This window comes from Protomyctophum bolini (assembly GCF_963924005.1).
Source record: "Protomyctophum bolini genome assembly, chromosome: 21".
NCBI lineage: Eukaryota > Metazoa > Chordata > Actinopteri > Myctophiformes > Myctophidae > Protomyctophum > Protomyctophum bolini.
The window spans coordinates 9,410,684-9,429,826 of record NC_137882.1 but is presented as its reverse complement, the minus strand read 5'-3'; the positions used below and the strand labels follow the sequence as shown (position 1 = coordinate 9,429,826).

Below are 19,143 nucleotides of genomic sequence, written 5' to 3'. Positions count from 1 at the left end.
TCGAGTGGCGCTGGCATCCCTGTCCATCCAAAGGCCTGTACGTAGCACTAACATTTAGGCTCCAAAGGCAAACTGATTTGCCTGTGGACGGTGATGTCGTCAGAATCCAGATCTGGATCTGCATTTAATAAAATGCATTTCAAACAATGAAAAGTACTAATACTTTTCAACGTTAATACTTCCAAGACCACATAAAATCTACTGAATGTTCAAAGTTCAGGGTTTTTTTGGGTGCAGAAAACCTAAAAAAAAAGATATGTCGCCAGACCTTTAGGTCAAACAACACAACAGGGTCATATAAATGCTGGCTTTCAGCAGGCTGATATGCACCACAAAACAATGATGTATTTTCTTATTTGCGCGCGCGCGTGTCTGTGTGTGTCTGTGTGTGTCTGTGTGTGTGCTCGCGCACACTGGAATGGAGACATGTTTTGTCTATTTCAGCGTGTGTCCAGACAGGGTTTCCTCTGTAACCAGAACAGATGCCTTTGGGGGCCTTTCATGTGTGGGAGTGTGAATGTGTAAATGGGTCTATGTGTGCATTTCATCATGTTTGTGTCCATGCAGATGCTTTTATGTGACTCTTTCCCCATATGTTTGTTCCCTTACTCTCCATGTGGCATTTCCTATATGTTTGTCAATTATGTGTGTGTGTGTGTGTGTGTGTGTGTGTGTGTGTGTGTGTGTGTGCGTGTGTGCCTGCGTGTGCATCCACTGACATCTCAGACTTGAAAGGGCAGAGAAAAAACACACTTCAATCGATGCCAGTTCCGTGTTCTCAAGTCACCATTTGTTAGTTTCCAAATCAAACGCTATGATTTAATGACCTTCCTGTGGAAGACGCAGGGTGAGAGGCCTGTTTATTATTGTGATTGCACACGGCATCCTGTGATGCTGTTTTCATATATCTGACACACGCACTATATATAAATTTCTCATGAGAAATTGGCCAGCCCCATTGATGGTCATTTAGCCACACACACACACACACACCCGCACGCTTGCATGCACGCACGCACACATCAAGCGTTTGGAACAAACTTGGATTGAGTGGTTCCGGGAGGTCAGACACCTATTGTGTTAGTTATGACAGAGAGTCAGAGAGGTTAAGTATTACCTGAGAGCATCACACGGGCCGCCCATGTTCTATTCCCCTCCTGAGACACGCGCGGTGACATCATCAGTGTACTTGACCCTTAAGACCCAGAGCTCTCACATGGCGCCCCACCTAGAGTCCCAGACACATCCAAAATGGTTACCTCTGTGTATTATAGAGCCTGACCCATTGCCAGATTTTCTTTGTCTGATGCCGATCCCGGTTTTGGAGAGTCCTAGACCACTGATTAGTGATTACCAATGTGTTGAGTGGTATTTTGGAAAAAAAAAGAAAGGAAACATTCGATTTTTATTAAAGTTTAGTTTATATTTTAAAACATTTCACTTATGAGAACATAATTAATCATTATAAATAATAATACATAGTTTTAAGTATATATTCATCTAGCTTTATGAAAATAACATTTAACCTCAATTATACAATGAACAAGCAATCAGGTACTGTAAATATAGAATACACGTGACATGAACTGAACTTTATTTTTATTTAACCACTTAAGCGCTATTGAAACATTTTCAAATATGAAGGCTGTGAGCTCTTTTTGGAAAACGTATGCACATATTTGCCTACCGCCATAATGACATGCCCAAAACAGGAATGTCGTTGGTGGTTAAAAAACATCTGCTGCATAATTGCAGATGTTGTCAAAAAGGTCAAATAATGGCCACGGTATCAGCCAAACCAATACTGTATACCGGTCCGGCTCTATTGTGTATCCACAAACACAGTCTTCACAATCTTGTCTCTACAAGGTAATGAAGTTAATACATCCCTGTGAGCTTATAATAGTAATTGTTAAATTTGAAGTAGCTGTGTTGAGACAGAAAGAAAATCCCATTGTTATAATTTGCCTCAATAAGACAAACTTTGTAGAAATGCTTGTGTTCATTTTCACCATGTCTTTACTGCCACACATACAGTTGAACTGTTATTCATTGTGTAATTAGGAAAGGCGAGCGGTGTAGCTGCCAGTTTATTTTGGCTGTTTTTCTGTCCCAAGGGACAGTACTGTATGTATGATTAAGATTATGATCAATAATGATGAATAGATTACATTCAGTCTCTTTCATGGCGGGTCCTCTGGAAAGCTCTGTTCTGGTTCTTGTTCAATGAGTGTATTTAAATGTGGTCACATTAGACATTAGGTAACTGAGAGTGACTAGCTGGATCCTCACCAGGCCCTTGTTCTTTGCAGCTCGGCTGCACCGCGAGCCTGACAGCATGCCGGAGGAGGCCCAGGAGCAGCGGGCCAGGCTGGGCCAAGCTGAGGGGGCCTAGGTCCCAAGTCCTGGGTCCACCCCTGGGTCTGGCCCTGGGAACCGCAGCGCTCTTATCTGGCCCGGGCAGGAGGCGCACTGGGTTTCCTGTGCGAAAATCAGAGCGCTTTTCCTCTCGTTGTTTGGCTTCCTCCCGACGCGAGACGCTTCCCAGCAGCGTGATTGTCCCTTCGTCTTCAAACGTGGCACAGTCCGCTTCCTCAAGAGCTTGATCTATTCTTGAGACCCTCTCAAACCCTCCCCCCCCCCCCCCTCACCAACCCCCACCCTGCCTCCACACACCGCTGCCCCCTGCGCATACCTTTTCAGCCCCGTTCCTCGCCAGCTCTGCCCTCCACACGCGCAAACCGCCCCGATCCACCTCCCCTCATCAGTAGACCCCCCCCCCCAATGCATCTCCTACCACCATCCCTCCATCCAGCCAGCCGCACCCTCCACAAAACCTATCACTGCTGTTTCCATGGAAGCCAGAACTCTCAGTGGCACCACTAGCCCCATGTGACGACCCTGTGACCCCAAACTGGTGTTGGGCACCCATTGGGGTAGGAAATTGACTCGGACCACTGCTGAGCAGTGATGACCAGGAGCTGCATGGAAATATAAGGAAAACGAGGAACAGGAGTAAAAGCAAATGCCACAGCACTGAGGATATAAAGGATGTCTGCTTTTTTGGTTTATCGTTATTTATTTATTTTCCACTTTATCTAAACTTTGTTATAAGCTCCCCTGACCACGCAGCCACCCTGTGCTTGTCTTTTATTTTTAAGCTCATACGCTAACGTTTCTCAGATGTTTTGAGCCAGAAATCAAAGTGCAATTCCATCCGTCACACCAGCCACGTTTCTGGAGCTGCTTTATTTGTGTCCTAGAGTGGTACTATAATGGGTGCATGAACCGTTCCTGTCCACCTGCCACCCTGACCTAATTACGACATCCACAGAAGCTGTGAGTTCCGTTCTCAATATTAGCCACAAGTTGTAGTTCTGACATGCACACTTTGGACAGGCAGACAGGAGAAAGGACAATTGGTGTTTTGTTCACTATGGGATACCTAGAGTTCTCTACAAACAAAAAAAAAGACTTCGACGGTGGACAAACACCTACCATGTAGGAGTTGTCCCCTTGCCAGAGACTACTACTGACTACCCTTCATCATCGTATGTTCTTAAATGTCATTCAGTGTCACTTTGTCATATCTGTTCTGTGTGTAAAATGGTTTCTTGTCACCTTCATAATGAAAAGTTCCCTCAGATCAACTCTGTGCATAAGTGATACAGTAAGCCATCTTAGTGCCATGTGTGTAATTTGTCAATTTGAGCATGTGTACAAGTGAGTATATTATGTGAGCATGAGTATGCATGCATAAGAAGTAATGTGTGTGTGTGTGTGTGTGTGTGTGTGTGTGTGTGTGTGTGTGTGTGTGTGTGCACGCGTGCGTACGCACTCGTACATTTGCGTGCATACGTGTATGAAATCCACACAAGTGCCCCATTCTACGGGTCTTTCCCAATGTGATTCAATCCTTGTATACAGATGATCTATGAGTAATATATGAATCTAATATTTAATAATTTTATACAACTAACTTACATAATTATGATAAATGACAATAATTGACAATTGTGTATGAAAAATGAAGATGTATTTTGTTATGTGTTATACCATTTGTGAGTGTTTGTACATTAAATTTGTCTTACGTTGGCGTGCGTTGGCGTGTGCATGTTTATTTTGTGGTTTTGGGTCGGGAACCGACAGGGACAGGTCTTAGGTGTATTTTAGGCCGACGGGGGCAGGACAGGAAGACTGAGCAGGAGATGATCCCCACTGAAACACGAGTCAGGACAGTCACTCCATCCACATCACATTGAACAGGCAGCCAGCGCTCACCCGGTCACCACCCACACACACACACACACACTGTATGACTGAACGTATGAATGTGAGCCCAGTATGACTGTGAAGACGTTACATGTTCTGCTCAGCTTACTAACTGTGTTCATCTCCACATGCTATACTAACCATATGACTATCCGCATGTCTCTCACTCTCTGACTTTGTAGTGTGTGTGTGTGTGTGACAGCCTGATGTTAGTTGTGCACCAGTATTGGTTGTGCAGCACAGACGCGCTTTGTATAATGTTACACTTCGTTATACAAACTATAAAGAAGTGTGTGTATATATATATATATATATATATATATATATATATATAATGTCCTTAATGTGAGTGTATTGTAATTGTAATTGCGTGCAAGTGTGAGAAAGATTTTCCTGGGAAGCGTGGGAGCTTTAACTGGTCAGTGTATGTGTGTGTGTGTGTGTGTGTGTGTGCGTGTGTGCCAGTGTGTGCACGAGAGCATGTTCTGCTGTATGTATACAGGCTGGCTAACTGTACGTGCCTGTGCGAGTGCCAGCAGGGCCCTCGGTGTCATGCACAGGGTGCGCCGCACCGCTCCTACAGGACACAGGCACACGCTAATCTCTGCCAAGAGGAAGAGCAATCAGAGGGACAGGGCAGAGGAGGATGGGAGGGGGAGGTGTCCACGTCAGGGAGGGGGGTGCATCACAGTCTGAGAGGACAGACACAGACAGACTGGCAGGGAGTCCGACAGGTAGAGAAATGCCTCCGGGCAGGCAGAGAAGCAGCACACAGGGAGAGAAATGCCTCCGGGCAGGCAGAGAAGCAGCACACCGGTAGAGAAATGCCTCCGGGCAGGCAGAGAAGCAGCACACAGGGAGAGAAATGCCTCCGGGCAGGCAGAGAAGCAGCACACAGGGAGAGAAAAAACATTTCAAAAGGACAATGTAGAGAGATGAACTGATTGTAGGCCCTACTGATGATTGTGATTTATAAAGGTGATGTTGGTCTTTGGTTAAACATTGGGTTGTTTATCTGCCTCATATTAGGCTATATGCCTTTATCTGTTGCTCAATCCGTGCACTGTGAGTGAGGAACCATATGAAGTGATTCCATTCACTGTGATGAGGAAAAAGCTCTCAAAATCCCATGTTTATGAATGATATTTGGACTTAAAGGAGTAGTTCACTTTTCTTCCCTCGCATTCCTAAACCAATAATTTGATAATCCGGTAGGAGACACAGTTGAGTCTCGTACTGAGCACAAATTATTGGCATAGGAATGTGACAAAAACCAACCAAAAAATAGAATCTCTGTGAATTCAAGGCTTCATGGGGTGTGTAAATTCAACCCAAGATTCCACCAAAGTTCTACATGGCTTCCAGTCAGTGTTATTGCAGACATGTGTGAGTTTCATTCCTCTACTGACGGGAGTTGCAGCAACATCTGGTCTGCAAGTAATACTTTGGGCTGATTACTCCCATGCAGTTTTGTTGTACCTCAAATGCCTCAAAATATACGTATCTAAGTATAGTAAACTAATACTATTATACAAAAAAAAGATAAAGAGCAAGGGAAAAGAGACCTTTTTACAGTACAATAATGTTTCAAGTTTACACTGTACACATGTAAAATAAACGGCATAAACATTATATTAGTTTGCCTCTTCTACAAAACATAAAAGTTACTGTCAAGCGTGCCAAGCTGTCCACGGAGTAACCTCTTGGCAGACTATCCAGCATATAGCTATCCACCTCGGAGGAATGTCTGGTAAGGCCGGCAGTGGCGGTAGGCCAATCAGAGGCAGGCGGGGGGCGTTACCATGTCTATGCTCGGACGTAGAGAAGATATACGCTTTGCCAACCAGATGGAGTGATAAATGAGGTCTAGTGGCCACTAAATATCACATTGATAGAACGAAGAGACAGACATAACAATCTCATAGGATGCACATTTAAATGTGCAAAATCTCTTCCCATTTCCCAAGATGACTTTAAAAATGACATATATCCCTGCATGTGTCATCATTCCTCTTCTATATGGATAGTACTCTCCACATATAAGTTACCCATTTATAATCAGAGGGAGTGAAATATTTTCATCTAATTTGCAAAGGAGCCCCATGGCTAAGAAGGCTGCGGCAGCAATACAATGCGTAATACTGTAACACAATTTATCAAATGGGTATAAACTAACTTAAAACAACAGACTTCCAAATGGTTATTTAAAAGGAATATTAAACACCATCCTAATGCGTTGACAAAATGCAACCTAAAAATAAGTGTATTCCAAGGTCAACAATCAATCAATCAAAGAAAATTATGGTGCAGCATAGAAAGCACATTTCTTGTGTTTTGGAACATTATATAAAATATACAATTGTTTTATGTTTGTGTATAAGGCTATCTTGGGTCAGCTACCGATCACCATGTCAATCACCAAATGCAGAACTGTGCTATCTTTAGAAAGGTGACAGATATTATAGTCCTAGTATATTATGAAATTATTATACCAGGCTTAAAGGGAGGGACAATAGTAAGAGAAACTAGAAAGAAAATTGCAAGTGTGGTTGTTGTGGTTAAGTAAGTATGATGGTGATGTATTGACCCACATGACGTCACACACAGGGCCCCTGAAATGTTTATATGAATGAATGAATGAATGAATGAATGGGAAATTATTGGCAAAGTTAATTTAATGTTGTTTAACGTGTAATGCAATCAGATAGGACTTTTCTGTTTGGATGTATGGGCTGTCAAGGCCAGAAAGTAGTTTTTTGTCACTCAGTACAGTAGGAGTTCCTGCTTAACTTCCGGGTATGATGATGATGTCACGCGCATACCGGCCTCTATTCACCATGACGTGGTGTGTAGAATATCCCCCAGGCAGCGACCTCCCAGAGGACAAACACGCACCAGTTCCCATAGCAGGCCCCATCATGTGTAATCTATGGATTCTTAACTTGTGAGTCTATTGTGTTGAATGGGACACCTCGTGTCTCCGGTGGGACACCCCCGGTGGGATGATTTTCTTAAGAATGGAAGGAAGCTGATCTACAGGATGACAATAACACCTCTGCATCCCTCATAACATTAGATGAACAATCATGAATTACGTAACGCTCCAAAGATTCACTATATTGTCAGGTGTCCAAACAACACGCATAGCATGATGCATGGGTAATGGTTATTATGAGTCCACTAGCTGGATACTATGATGAAAACCATTTGATAGCGATCGCTGCGAGGAAGTGAGATGAAAAGAACGTCAGGTAACTGAGCAGGTCCCTGCAGTCTTCCTCCTGCAGTGCACAGCTGTGGAGCACACGCATGCAGATGCACAAATCATGCACGCACACACACAGTCACACACACACACACACACACACACACACACACACACGCACACTGTCTAAGATGCAGAAACACACCTGGCAACAGGACTGTGTCAACACAGCTGAGCATCCCTGTCTGTGTCTTCCTCTCTAAGGTGTGTGTGTCCGACGTCCTCCTCGCGCTGGAGCCTGGTGAGAGAGAGAGTTCCCGGCACGTCCACACACAACCATATCCTGAGTGTCTCACACCGCCAGGAAGTGCTTCAAGGGAGAAATAAGGTGAATAGAACAATTACGCACTGTCCTAAAATTATTGATAATTTAACTGTGACACACACACACACACACACACACACACACACACACACACACCACAGCAGGACTGTGCTGGGTTACATATTTAATGTTGCATTAAATGCACTGAACAAGGACAATGCAATAGTCAGTGAGGGTAGCTGGTAAAAAACAGGAAGTGTTGTAGATTTCACATTCACAGATTTTACTCCAGTGAAATCAATGGAGTGACCATTTCAGTCAAATCTGGAGTGGAGTGGAACAAACTGTACAAACTTGGGATAGTGTCCCATTCATAAACATTTCCAGTAGTAGTAGTAGTAGTAGTAGTAGTAGTGTAGTGTGGGGTGTTGAATGGTGCAAACACATGCTGCTGCTCTCATGGAAGGAGAGAGAGAGTGAGGCCAGCCAACTCCCAGCCCTTACAGAGCACACTGGGAGCACTGGCCAGGTGCTCCCAATGCACTGATTGGCAATTCCTCAGGACCTGTGGGAAGCAAAGACCTAGGCCTACACTAGGAATACACACAGGCCCTAGTAGGCCAACTACAGGGGCTGTGACAGAACATAATATAAATCTCCACACTTTATTATTCTTTATCCTGCTTTCACTATAAGGCACACACAGTGGCTACGCACGCACGCACGCACGCACACATACACATTACACATTACACACACACACACACACACACACACACACACACACACACACACACACACACTACTAATTGAGAAATTGTGTGCTGAGTTGCCACTCCGGGCTGGAAGTGGGGCAGGAGCTTTGGCGCAGAGATCCCCATTGTCTACTCAATGGGCCCATGGAAAATATGAGCCCAGCTATCAGTGGCAGAGGTAATGAGTGTGTGTGTGTGTGTGTGTGTGTGTGTGTGTGTGTGTGTGTGTGTGTGTGTGTGTGTGTGTGTGTGTGTGTGTGTGTGTGTGTCGCGCGCGCAACGTTAGCGTGCCTGTTTTGCAGAGTGTGCTATAAGTATGGTGTTATTCATAGCGGATGTTTGCGTGTGGTTTCCACAGACCGTAGGGGTCCTGACTGTTGAAGAGGCCTTTGTGTCTGGAGTGTATCGCTGCATCGCCTCCAATTCTGCGGGCATGGATGAACTGGACATCCGCTTCTATGTCACAGGTAATGTTAATCACACACCCAGATGAATCGCAGACACAGAAGCCCCACAAGGGACATTTCTTTTATCCTGAACACCTGTTTTATGTTGGGCTATAGATCAAACGGTGCATCACGGTACGAATACAATTGCATGTAGGCGTATGGCCTACTTTCAAAGCCACCGTTTCTTCCCTCCCACTGACTTTCCTCTTCCTTACAATCAAGTACAGATCATGACAGTAAAATATCGTGGTGGGCCAGTTGGGCAAATCTTACTTCAGACTTACAGTATATCATGCATATAAGACCATTTCCCACTTTATGCATCCCTTTATTTTTAGATTTAGCATTTGTTCACATTTACAGTAGGCTACATCTACAAAGTGTTATACCAAACGGCTATTATTGAGCCAATGTTAATTGTGTTTGTTTATAATCACTAGTATAATGTATTTTACATATAGGGCTCCATCTTGCCCCTTATCCCTAAACTTATTTGCCATTTTTTACTATTTTGAAAATCATTTTAAAATTTGTTCAACTAGCCGATCTACATCTACACTTGCGAGCTTGTAGATCAGCTATTTGAACTATTTAAAAGATTTAAATAGTAAAAAATTACAAATAAGTTTAGGGATAAGGGTTAAGGAGTGCCCATATAGTGTGATTATAATTGCTAAATGGTCAATGTGTGCTGTAAGTAAAGTAGAAGAGATAATGCACTGAAATAAAAAGGGAAAAATGAATCGATGACAATAAGGTGAATCAACTAATCGATAATTTGCAACAGCATTAGAGCCTAGTAAACGCCTTAACCACAGGGCTGTTGGGTGCGGCCTGCTACTACTACAGATTTGTGCTGCACATATCTCTGGAGTTGTGTGATAAACAGATTTGTACAGCACTGGCACCACAGGGTGCATTAGGGACAATGCGCCCTGCTTCAAAATATATATCTAGCATGAGATCACCACCAAATCTGGCACAATGCCAGCGTGAGCGTGACCATCTCTATTTATATAGGCTACTGAACCCTGGCATAGAAGGAAGATAGATTGAGGATTTAAGTGACTATTCACCCCCAAACCATCACCTGAGCACATCCTTCATACAGTACATGACTACATACCAATTTGTGTATATATATATATATATATATATATATATATATATATATATATATATATATATACCAATTCATTCCTAGATTATAAATATAGCTTAATACATAATTGTTGTCAGGATCAGGTTGAAATGTAGTGTTATTTTGTCTGAGTGCTGAGGAACTGTCCGTGGTCCTGGAATCATCACTCACACACTCACACTGAGTAGATGCAGTGTTGTTTTCCCTTTCCCTTGTTTCCCCAACTTTCACTTGATGCGATCCCTGTGTTATTGTGTTTTCTGTATTAAGATGAGTAAATGTACTTAGTTACTTTCCACCACTGGGTTAACGGCAGGAGGATGAGTTAACAAAACGTCAACAAAGAGAGAAGTATATGACCAAGCTGTCCGTCTGATGACAAAAAAAGATTACAAAAGAAAGGAGAGAGAAGTATGACTAAGACACAGAAGTGGTCAATGTTATCCTCAACTTCATATTGACATCTGTTGTCCAGATCATATCTCACAACAGGGCTGCAGGGCTGAATCATTCAGGCCGCGGTAGTCAAGTCATACATGCAGCCAGGCCACCCTATCCCTATACCCACACACGTGTATGTTTGGATTACAAGTATAGACAGAGTTGCGAAATTGAGGGGGCAGAAAACAGCCCGGTCACGTGGTTATGTTCTCACGCGAGCCCTATCGACTTTATTCCGTAAACTTCCGTATTTCATATCTCTGTATTCATGCCAAATATTGCGATCGATACGATATTACCGTTAAAATTTCATATTCTACATTTTAAGTGTTGCAACACGTGTATGTATGCTATCAAATTGTATGTTTATTCACGCACCATAGTACTGTACAGTATATTGGTGTTTTAAGAAGTATGTTATACTTTAGCTATTGAAAAATAGCAGATCTACAAGCTCATAACGAGGCACCGAGTGCCAGTGTAGGTCTGCTATTTTAGGTCTGCTATTTTTGAAAAATCGTGAAAATGTGGTGCAAATCTTTGAATATATATTCTGTCAGAGCGATCGTTTTTAACTCAATCTTTGCTTCATGGGGGGTCCCTGGAACAACATATTTTCAGATGGGGGTCGGCGGCCAATTACATATATAGAGCAGTCAAGGTCGGCTAGAGTGAATGGGAAGGTCAGGGCAGGGAGAGGTGGTTGCCTGATACTAGAAGGGTCGGGGGAAATGAACCAGAAATCAGGGCTTGGTCTAGCTCTGTTCCATAGCCTTCCTGCTTCCAGGAAGGCGACTTTCCGGTTTAAATCTCAAATCGAAATCAGACCAGCCTCTCCTCTTTAGTGGAAATCTCACGAACGTTTGACCTACTAGTGCTCACCAATACAAACACGGGTTGTGTCAATAGAAAGCCTACTTTCCTTAGTGGAAGCACTCTGAGCCCCCCACCACACGTATAAACGGTACTTTTTGGCCAGAAAGGGATTGTTTTCCACCGGAGGAAAAATATTCTCTATGAGGCAGTTCTCTGGGCAATATCAGTAGAGGGCGCAGTGGAGTAACTAAAAATGTTTTTTTCCCCGGTGGAAACAAAATCCCCTTTTGGCCAAAAAGTACAGTTTATACGTGTGGTGGGGGGCTCAGAGTGCGTCCACTAAGGAAAGTAGGCTTTCTATTGACACAACCCGTGTTTGTATTGGTGAGTAGGTCAAACGTTTGTGAGATTTCCACTAAAGAGGAGAGGCTGGTCTGATTTCGATTTGAGATTTAAACCGGTAAGTCGCATACCCTTCCTGGAAGCAGGAAGGCTATGGAACAGAGCTAGGCTTGGTCATAAGGGGATGAAGATATCTTGTACAACAGCACGATAGCATAGCTGTATACTGTATAGCCTGCACTGGAGCATTACAGCAAAGAAAAGTTCACCTAATTAAATAAAAAATAAACCTTCAGTTATTATTAAATTATTAAATAGGTGGATGTGTCCCACAGAGTGGGAGGATTTCTCCAGACCTCCCAAATAAAAATGCAAAGAAGCAGTTATGTATTTATTAATTTACATCTACATTTGCAGGTATGAATTTTAAATTTGCTAAAATTGTTTGGTGCTTAGGAAAAAAAGTTACTAAAACATAGGCCTATTTAAAAGTATATTTGTATGTAAAAGTGTGTACGGTATACATAGTGTAGGTGTGTTGATGCAAGTAGATATGCCATGGATACCAAGCGAAGGACATGCATAGGTGTGTGTGACTGTGTGTGTGTGTGTGTGTGTGTGTGTGTGTGTGTGTGTGTGTGTGTGTGTGTGTGTGTGTGTGTGTGTGCGTGTGCGTGTGCGTGTGCGCGTGCGTGTGTCGTGTTGCGTGTTGCGTGTGTGCATGTGTGCACCCATGCATGCGTGCATGTGTGTTTGCATGCGTTCGTGCCTCCATGCGCATATAGGTGTACTGTACATGTGTCCACAAATTGCTGTGTGTGAGCGAGGGTGAAACAGGAACCTGCAAGTCTTATCATTGCACTTCCCCATGCGGTGCACTTCCTTGGACTGACGGCCCCTCTTTATTTCGGGAGGCCTGGGGGTGTTCGAGAAAGATAAACACTATCTGCCATCAGGAAACCCTCAAGCCGTTTCCACGGGAAGTTTCAAATGGCTAAAGTAAATAAAAAGCCTGTTCACTGTATTCCACCAGCTCCGTTTTACCCTATACAATAGCCATTCAACATTGTCATCAAAAGTTGAAACGGCGGCTTTTTTAATTCACCATTAAGAGGGTTGGCTTCATGCTCTTAGCATAACTCATGTGGTGATATTGGGGAAAACTAATTGCTTAAAGTTAAACCAGGAGTCTAGTGGGCGTAAAATAGCTGAATGGACTCTAAATTCTCCATCTCTCCAATCCTGGACACTCAGTCATTCATCCCACCACCCCCCAACCCCGCCTCCTTCCTCTCTTTCTCTCTCTCCCCCATCCCCCCTTCCCTCTGTGCTTCGCTCCGTCTGTCCTCCTTTTCTTTCTTTCCTTCTCTTCTTCTCTACTCCCCTCCCCCCATTAATGCTCTCTCTCTCTTCCTCCCTATTCTCCTTATTAGACATCCCCGGGGGCTTTGGCGTGAGTCAAGGGGAGGAGCCAAGAGAGGGCGGAGACTGCGTGCTCACCTGCACGGCCAATAAGTATCTGTATGCATCGCTGTCATGGCAACGGATGAGGGATACAGAGCATGGGCGCCCCTTGCTTAGCGGGCAACTCGCTGCAGGGCAGTTCTCCTACTCTCGGTCGCTGTTGCTTAGCAACCTGACCGCCAGCCATTCTGGAACGTACCGCTGCAGCGCCCGACATCTGCTCTCAGGGCAGCAGACGCACCTGGACACACAGGTGCAGGTCAAAGGTCAGACACAAATGAATTTTCACATTTTATTATTGTCTGTAATATGGCCAGTGGTTCTCAAAGTGGAGGTCCGGGGCCCCCAGCAGGGGTTCTTAAAAGTGTTCCAGGGGCAATAATATTAGTTAATATAGCATAAAAATCAGTTTAACCACTTTAACCCTATATAGAGAAATCAACTTTTGGAAAATATTTGCCATTTGAAAATAGCCGATCTACAAGCTCGCAATGCGCTGCATCGCAATGAGTCGTGAGCTTGTAGATCTGCTATTTTCAAAAACTTTCAAAAACTCACAAATCCTGTATGGGGCTCCCTGGCGCAAAATATTTTCTGATGGGGGAGTCCTCTGCCAAATGCATATTAATTAGGCAACCCCATAGGCGGTCCTTCACATGAACATGCTTGAGAACCACTGATGTAGGCCTGTCTTCTTCACCTCATCATGAAATGTGAGCGGCGATGCTCAGTATTTTTTTTTTATTATAGTCGTTATTAGTCAGTATTACCGTTCACTGTATTGCACATGTATTCACAAACACATACACCTTACAGTTACACCTACTGTTCACATGTACTTCCTCCAACACAACCACCATGGAATCAGTTTCGAAGTTCACTGCATTTTGAAATGTTAGATTTAGATTGTTACATTTAGATTAGATTTTAAGTTTAACCCTGTAATGACTTTAACCCTGGTGTCCAATGTCTATAGCATTTATAGGTTTCTAAATAAATGAATGAATGAATGAATGAATGAATGAATGAATGAATGAATGAATGAATGAATGAATGAATGAATGAATGAATGAATGAATAAATAAATAAATAAGTAAGTAAATACATACATAAATACATACATACTATCACACTTGGGAGCTTGGGAATTGAGCTCCCAGGCTTCCTGGGGCCCCACCCAGCCTTTGCTCTCGCGCTCAAGCTCAGCAGCACCTCTTTCACGTGGGAATGAGCTCTTGTCTGGAGGAAGAGCACACAATGGTACTTCCCACAATGCCACATTTACAGGCCCCTACACAGGGCCAGCGGAACAATCAGCCAATCAGACACTGTCAGGCCCCAGCCCCGTGGACAATCATCAATTGTTGTCCGGGGAGGAAGATAGGGGAAAACAACAATCAGTCCCCTTACTTAAGTGACTTTTCTTCATGTCTTTTACTGCTGTTCTGCATACAATCAGAGCTCAATACATTCACTTCCTCCCCAGGGACCCTCACACAGGGACATTACTAGAAAGGGGATGCAGAAAGAGAAGAAGTTGGGAATAAAGACAGAATGGGCACCGCTTGGCTTGGAGAGATGGGGGAGGGGGACGGATAGGTGACAAAATTGGGAGAGATGTTGGTGGTGGAGGAGCATGAGTCAGAGAGCCGGGGCCATTTGTCTAATTATAGCCCATGGTTGTGCGAAATTGAGAAATGTTCTGTGTCTCATTGTGTCCATTCACAAGCTAATACCAGTCGGGATGATGAAATACTGCATTGTCGAGGTTCTTAGGAAATGGGTTTGTGTTACGGGGTATTTTGAGGTGACTAGAGGCCCGAGAGAATCCAAATGTCAGCTGACTCACAGGTTGAAACCAAGGCCACTCTCACACAGATATGTGTTACTACCAGCATGTTTTATTGTACCAGAATGGCACATTGGCACAGTTCCAAAGGTTGGAGGCAGGAGGAGGGTGGGGGTAGCTCTGATCTCAATTCATGGAGAAACTACCCAAAGGAGAACAATACATTTTAGTCTATTCATAAAAACACCTCTGTATTAGGACACATTTGCTTGTGTGTATTTGGTGAGGTAATAACACTTTATATTTCACACAGACACAATTGTAAGCAGTTATATTTTTACTGCTCAGTGTGCATACACACACACACACACACACACACACACACACACACACACACACACACACACACACACACACACACACACACACACACACACACACACACACACACACACACTGTCTTCATTTCTCATAATATGTTAGTCTCTTTGCCTCTTCCTCAGTTCTAGAGCCTCCTGCGCTGCTGCAGAATCTGACAGACTCTAGTGTGAATGTGAGCAGCTCAGTCACTCTCAGCTGTGCCGCCCATGGCATCCCTTTGCCAACCATCACCTGGTACAAAAACCAACGGCGGCTGTCCCAGGGATCAGGTGAGACACGGGACAAGCCAACATTAACCCATTCTGACCGGGCACCCATTTTGGTGTTGGCATCATGTTATGCTTTAGCTATTGAAAAATAGCAGATCTACAAGCTCATATCGCGCCACTGAGTGGCGCGATACGAGCTTGTAGGTCTGCTGTAACTGTCCCAGCGATGGGTATTTTCTATTTTCTATTTCTATTTCTATTTTTATTGCTTACCTTTCGAAAATGCATATGTGAACATTTTGGAGGTTTATTTGGGTACATAATGGTAAATGCATGGTGAATTGGTGAGATTGGTGGTCCTTTTGTCTGGTTCAGGGGCAGGCTGAATTAGGCTCACCTATGCAGCTAATCACCTCATTTCCATCCAGCCCTGTGAGTAGAGTGAGGCAGCATTAAATGGCACCTGTGTGAGCTGGCAGAGCAGAACAAAAAGAACAGAGCTGCAGAGAGGAGCTCTCTCATGTCAGAGTGACATGACTAAGAGAAAATAAGAGAAGAGAAAATAATATGAAAGAACTTAACTGAACTCCTAAATAATCTGTACAGAAGGCGCATACGGTACGTTCCCTATGTTTTGTTTTTCTGTAAAAGTTATGCCATTGTTTGTGTTTATTGTTTGTGTACATTTTATTGTTTGTTTAACTGACAAAGACGTTCATATTTCACTGTTTCATGATATTTAAAAGTGTATATTATGTGATTTATTTACAGTTTTTCACGGTCATCACTTTGGAGAAATAAAAAGCCTTAAGTGAGATCAGTTGGAACGGTGTCATATTTCTGCCACGGATAAAGATGGTTTGGGAGCAGTTATATCTGCTATTTTTGAAAAATTCGAAGAACGACTGACATTTTTAGAATCTGATCTCAGGTCAGAATGGGTTAATCAGACCAGTGTGTGTCCCGTGGAAACCTCGTATGAATCTGATCTCAGGTCAGAATGGGTTAACAGGGAAGAGGTACCGGCGGGTATACTGTTTCGTTTCGTGAGAGCGTTTGTCCCAATCTCTGCCATTTCTCACCGCCAGGCATTGTGATAGCGCCAGAGGGCGGTGCCCTGCACATTGATCGAATCACAGCAGAGGACGAGGGTCTCTATACGTGCCAAGCCACCAATGAGAGGGGATCTGTGGAGAGCTCTGCCTATATATGGGTCAACAGTAAGACACGCCCTGACCTATAGTGTTTTAAACTGTGATTGCCTTTCATTGGCTGTTTTAACCTGGACCCCTCAAAGAAGGGTACTCTCCCATATATGGGCATACTGATGCCTGCCTGTCCAATGTTCCATGTTCTGGAAATAGATCTTGAGTCAATCACTACTACTTCAGTATTACAATCAGTACATGTCTCAGTCTTTCTTGTGTAGTATTGTTTTAAGAAGTATAGGATCTTTATTGTGAGCTATGGTGTGTTGAATGCTTTTAGCACTACCAGAGCGTGATGCCAAATATAAATCCTCATTGTTTATTCACGACTTACACAACAAACCTAATTTTACATGTCGTAATCTGGTTATACAGCACAATGGCACGCACGCACGCACGCACGCACAAAGATGTTCTATTTCTACAATTCACCAAAAACACAAGGGGAGAAGATGAATGAGTGCCATATGGGACTGGATGTTAATGATGTATTGGTTAGCACAACATGTGGGAGGAGGAAAGGTCGTTTCTCATGTCGTGTGGCCATGTGTTCCTGTAGGCTCCTCAGAGAGATCCTCCCTGGAGATCCCCACCCTCACCTGCACCTGCGTGGTGGCTACAATATTCTGGCTGCTGCTCACCCTCTTCATACACAAACTGAAGCAGGTGAGAAGAACAAGTTGCTGTCAGCCCACTGTACAATCCACATTCCACAGGGTGTTATAGCACAGCTTCACTGTGAACAACTTCAGCCCTATTACTTTGTCATGTGATGATGCGATACGACGGTATCATGCAGCGTAGCCGATCTACAAGCTCGCATCACGAGTAACGACACATTTGTGAGCTTGTAGATCTGCTAGTTTTTTGGGGAAATGGTAAAACTAATGAAAATGATACGTAACTTGCGGAGTTAGTTCAGTCAGATATACTCGAGGGGTTAATACGCTGCATTACTATGTGGGTGTATACAGTGTTTGCAAGACCCACATGTCATACGCTGATGTGGCAGTCAGCTGACCAATTGGGCGGGGTATTTAAGCTCACCTAAGACTGCATTCCTCCTGATTGTCAGCCTGGGTAATATTTGGGCCTGTTGAGAATAACTTGCACTAATAACTTTGGGGCGGGCCCGTCTAGAGTTTGAATGGACAGATATCAATCAAAAGGGAAACATCGAAGAGGAAGGATGGGTGGGGAAGGATCAACATGTGGAATGTCAGAACAGGTCAGCTCCATATATGGATATCTAAGGGTTTGAGGTCAGATGTAGAGTTGCTGGCCAATATTGATACTATAGCACGCCGTTTTTCATCATTTCTGAGGATAAAAAAAAAAAAAACAAACGATGGGTTATTAGCCCATGTTTTTTGAATTTTAGATTATTATTTTTTTCTTCGTTTTTCATCATTTTTGACGATGGGCTATAGCCCATATCGTACGGCATACTATAGCACGCCGTTTTTCATCATTTTTGAGGATTTGAAAAAAATGTAAAAATGAAAAAAAAACGATGGGTTATTGCCCATGTTTTTTGAAATTTAGAATTTTGTTTTATCCTCGTTTTTTATCATTTTGGACCATGGGCTATAGCCCATATCGTAAGGCATACTATAGTAGCCTGGTTAATAAACCAGACTAATATCGCACGGACCGCGGATATTTGTCTGGGGAGGCTCAGCTTGGATTTCATTTCCAGGGCGGCACACCTGGACCTGTAAATTAACAACACAAAAACTAAGGCACTGGTGTCGTACTTCAATTTTCTCCAGTTACCGGTATTAGAAAACATGTCTCCTATATTTGTTCCGTTTCTCTCTCCCCCTCCCAGCCCATCCGCTCCAGCTCCAAGCCAGGGTACCTGTCAATCACCCTGGACACGGGGGAGGGGCCATCGGAGGAGCAGTGTGATAGGCTGCAGTACGACCCGAGCCAATGGGAGTTCCCCAGGGAGCGGCTCAAGCTAGGTATACTTCATGGTGAACACACAGCCAATGCCAATGCAGAGTTCCGCTGAAACGGTTGCTATTCCACTGTTAGCGGTCCAGTTCTGGGATTCAGAGCTTGATGACTGTGCAAACTGAGAGGAATGAGGGAAAGAGATACAATGTGGAGGGGAAAAAAATAATCTATTTAAATCTCCAAACAGATAAGGCCACTTTCTCATAGGTCTTATCATATATTATTGGGAGTGCCTCTCATTTCATTAATCAGAGTTTGTGTCTTTGTGTCTGCGTGTCTCGTCTGTGGTGAGCTAATCAACCCTGCCAGGGGTGTGTAAGCTATGTTTACTGTTAGGCCTACTAATCAGCTCTCACTATCCTGGGTGTGATCTGACTGGATGCA

General features: G+C 43.7%; 1 protein-coding gene across 1 annotated transcript in view; it reads left to right on the top strand.

Annotated features, from left to right (window-relative positions):
* The window catches only part of flt1 (fms related receptor tyrosine kinase 1), a 76,039-nt gene that overhangs the window by 17,535 nt on the left and 39,361 nt on the right, over positions 1–19,143 (top strand). The window contains exons 10-17 of the mRNA XM_080793687.1: positions 1–37; positions 7,742–7,865; positions 8,916–9,024; positions 13,180–13,476; positions 15,503–15,649; positions 16,678–16,809; positions 17,357–17,463; positions 18,629–18,764. The exon at positions 1–37 is cut by the window's left edge and continues 111 nt beyond it. Coding sequence (XP_080649813.1) covers positions 1–37; positions 7,742–7,865; positions 8,916–9,024; positions 13,180–13,476; positions 15,503–15,649; positions 16,678–16,809; positions 17,357–17,463; positions 18,629–18,764 — 1,089 coding nt within the window. The remainder of the gene's footprint in view (positions 38–7,741; positions 7,866–8,915; positions 9,025–13,179; positions 13,477–15,502; positions 15,650–16,677; positions 16,810–17,356; positions 17,464–18,628; positions 18,765–19,143) is intronic.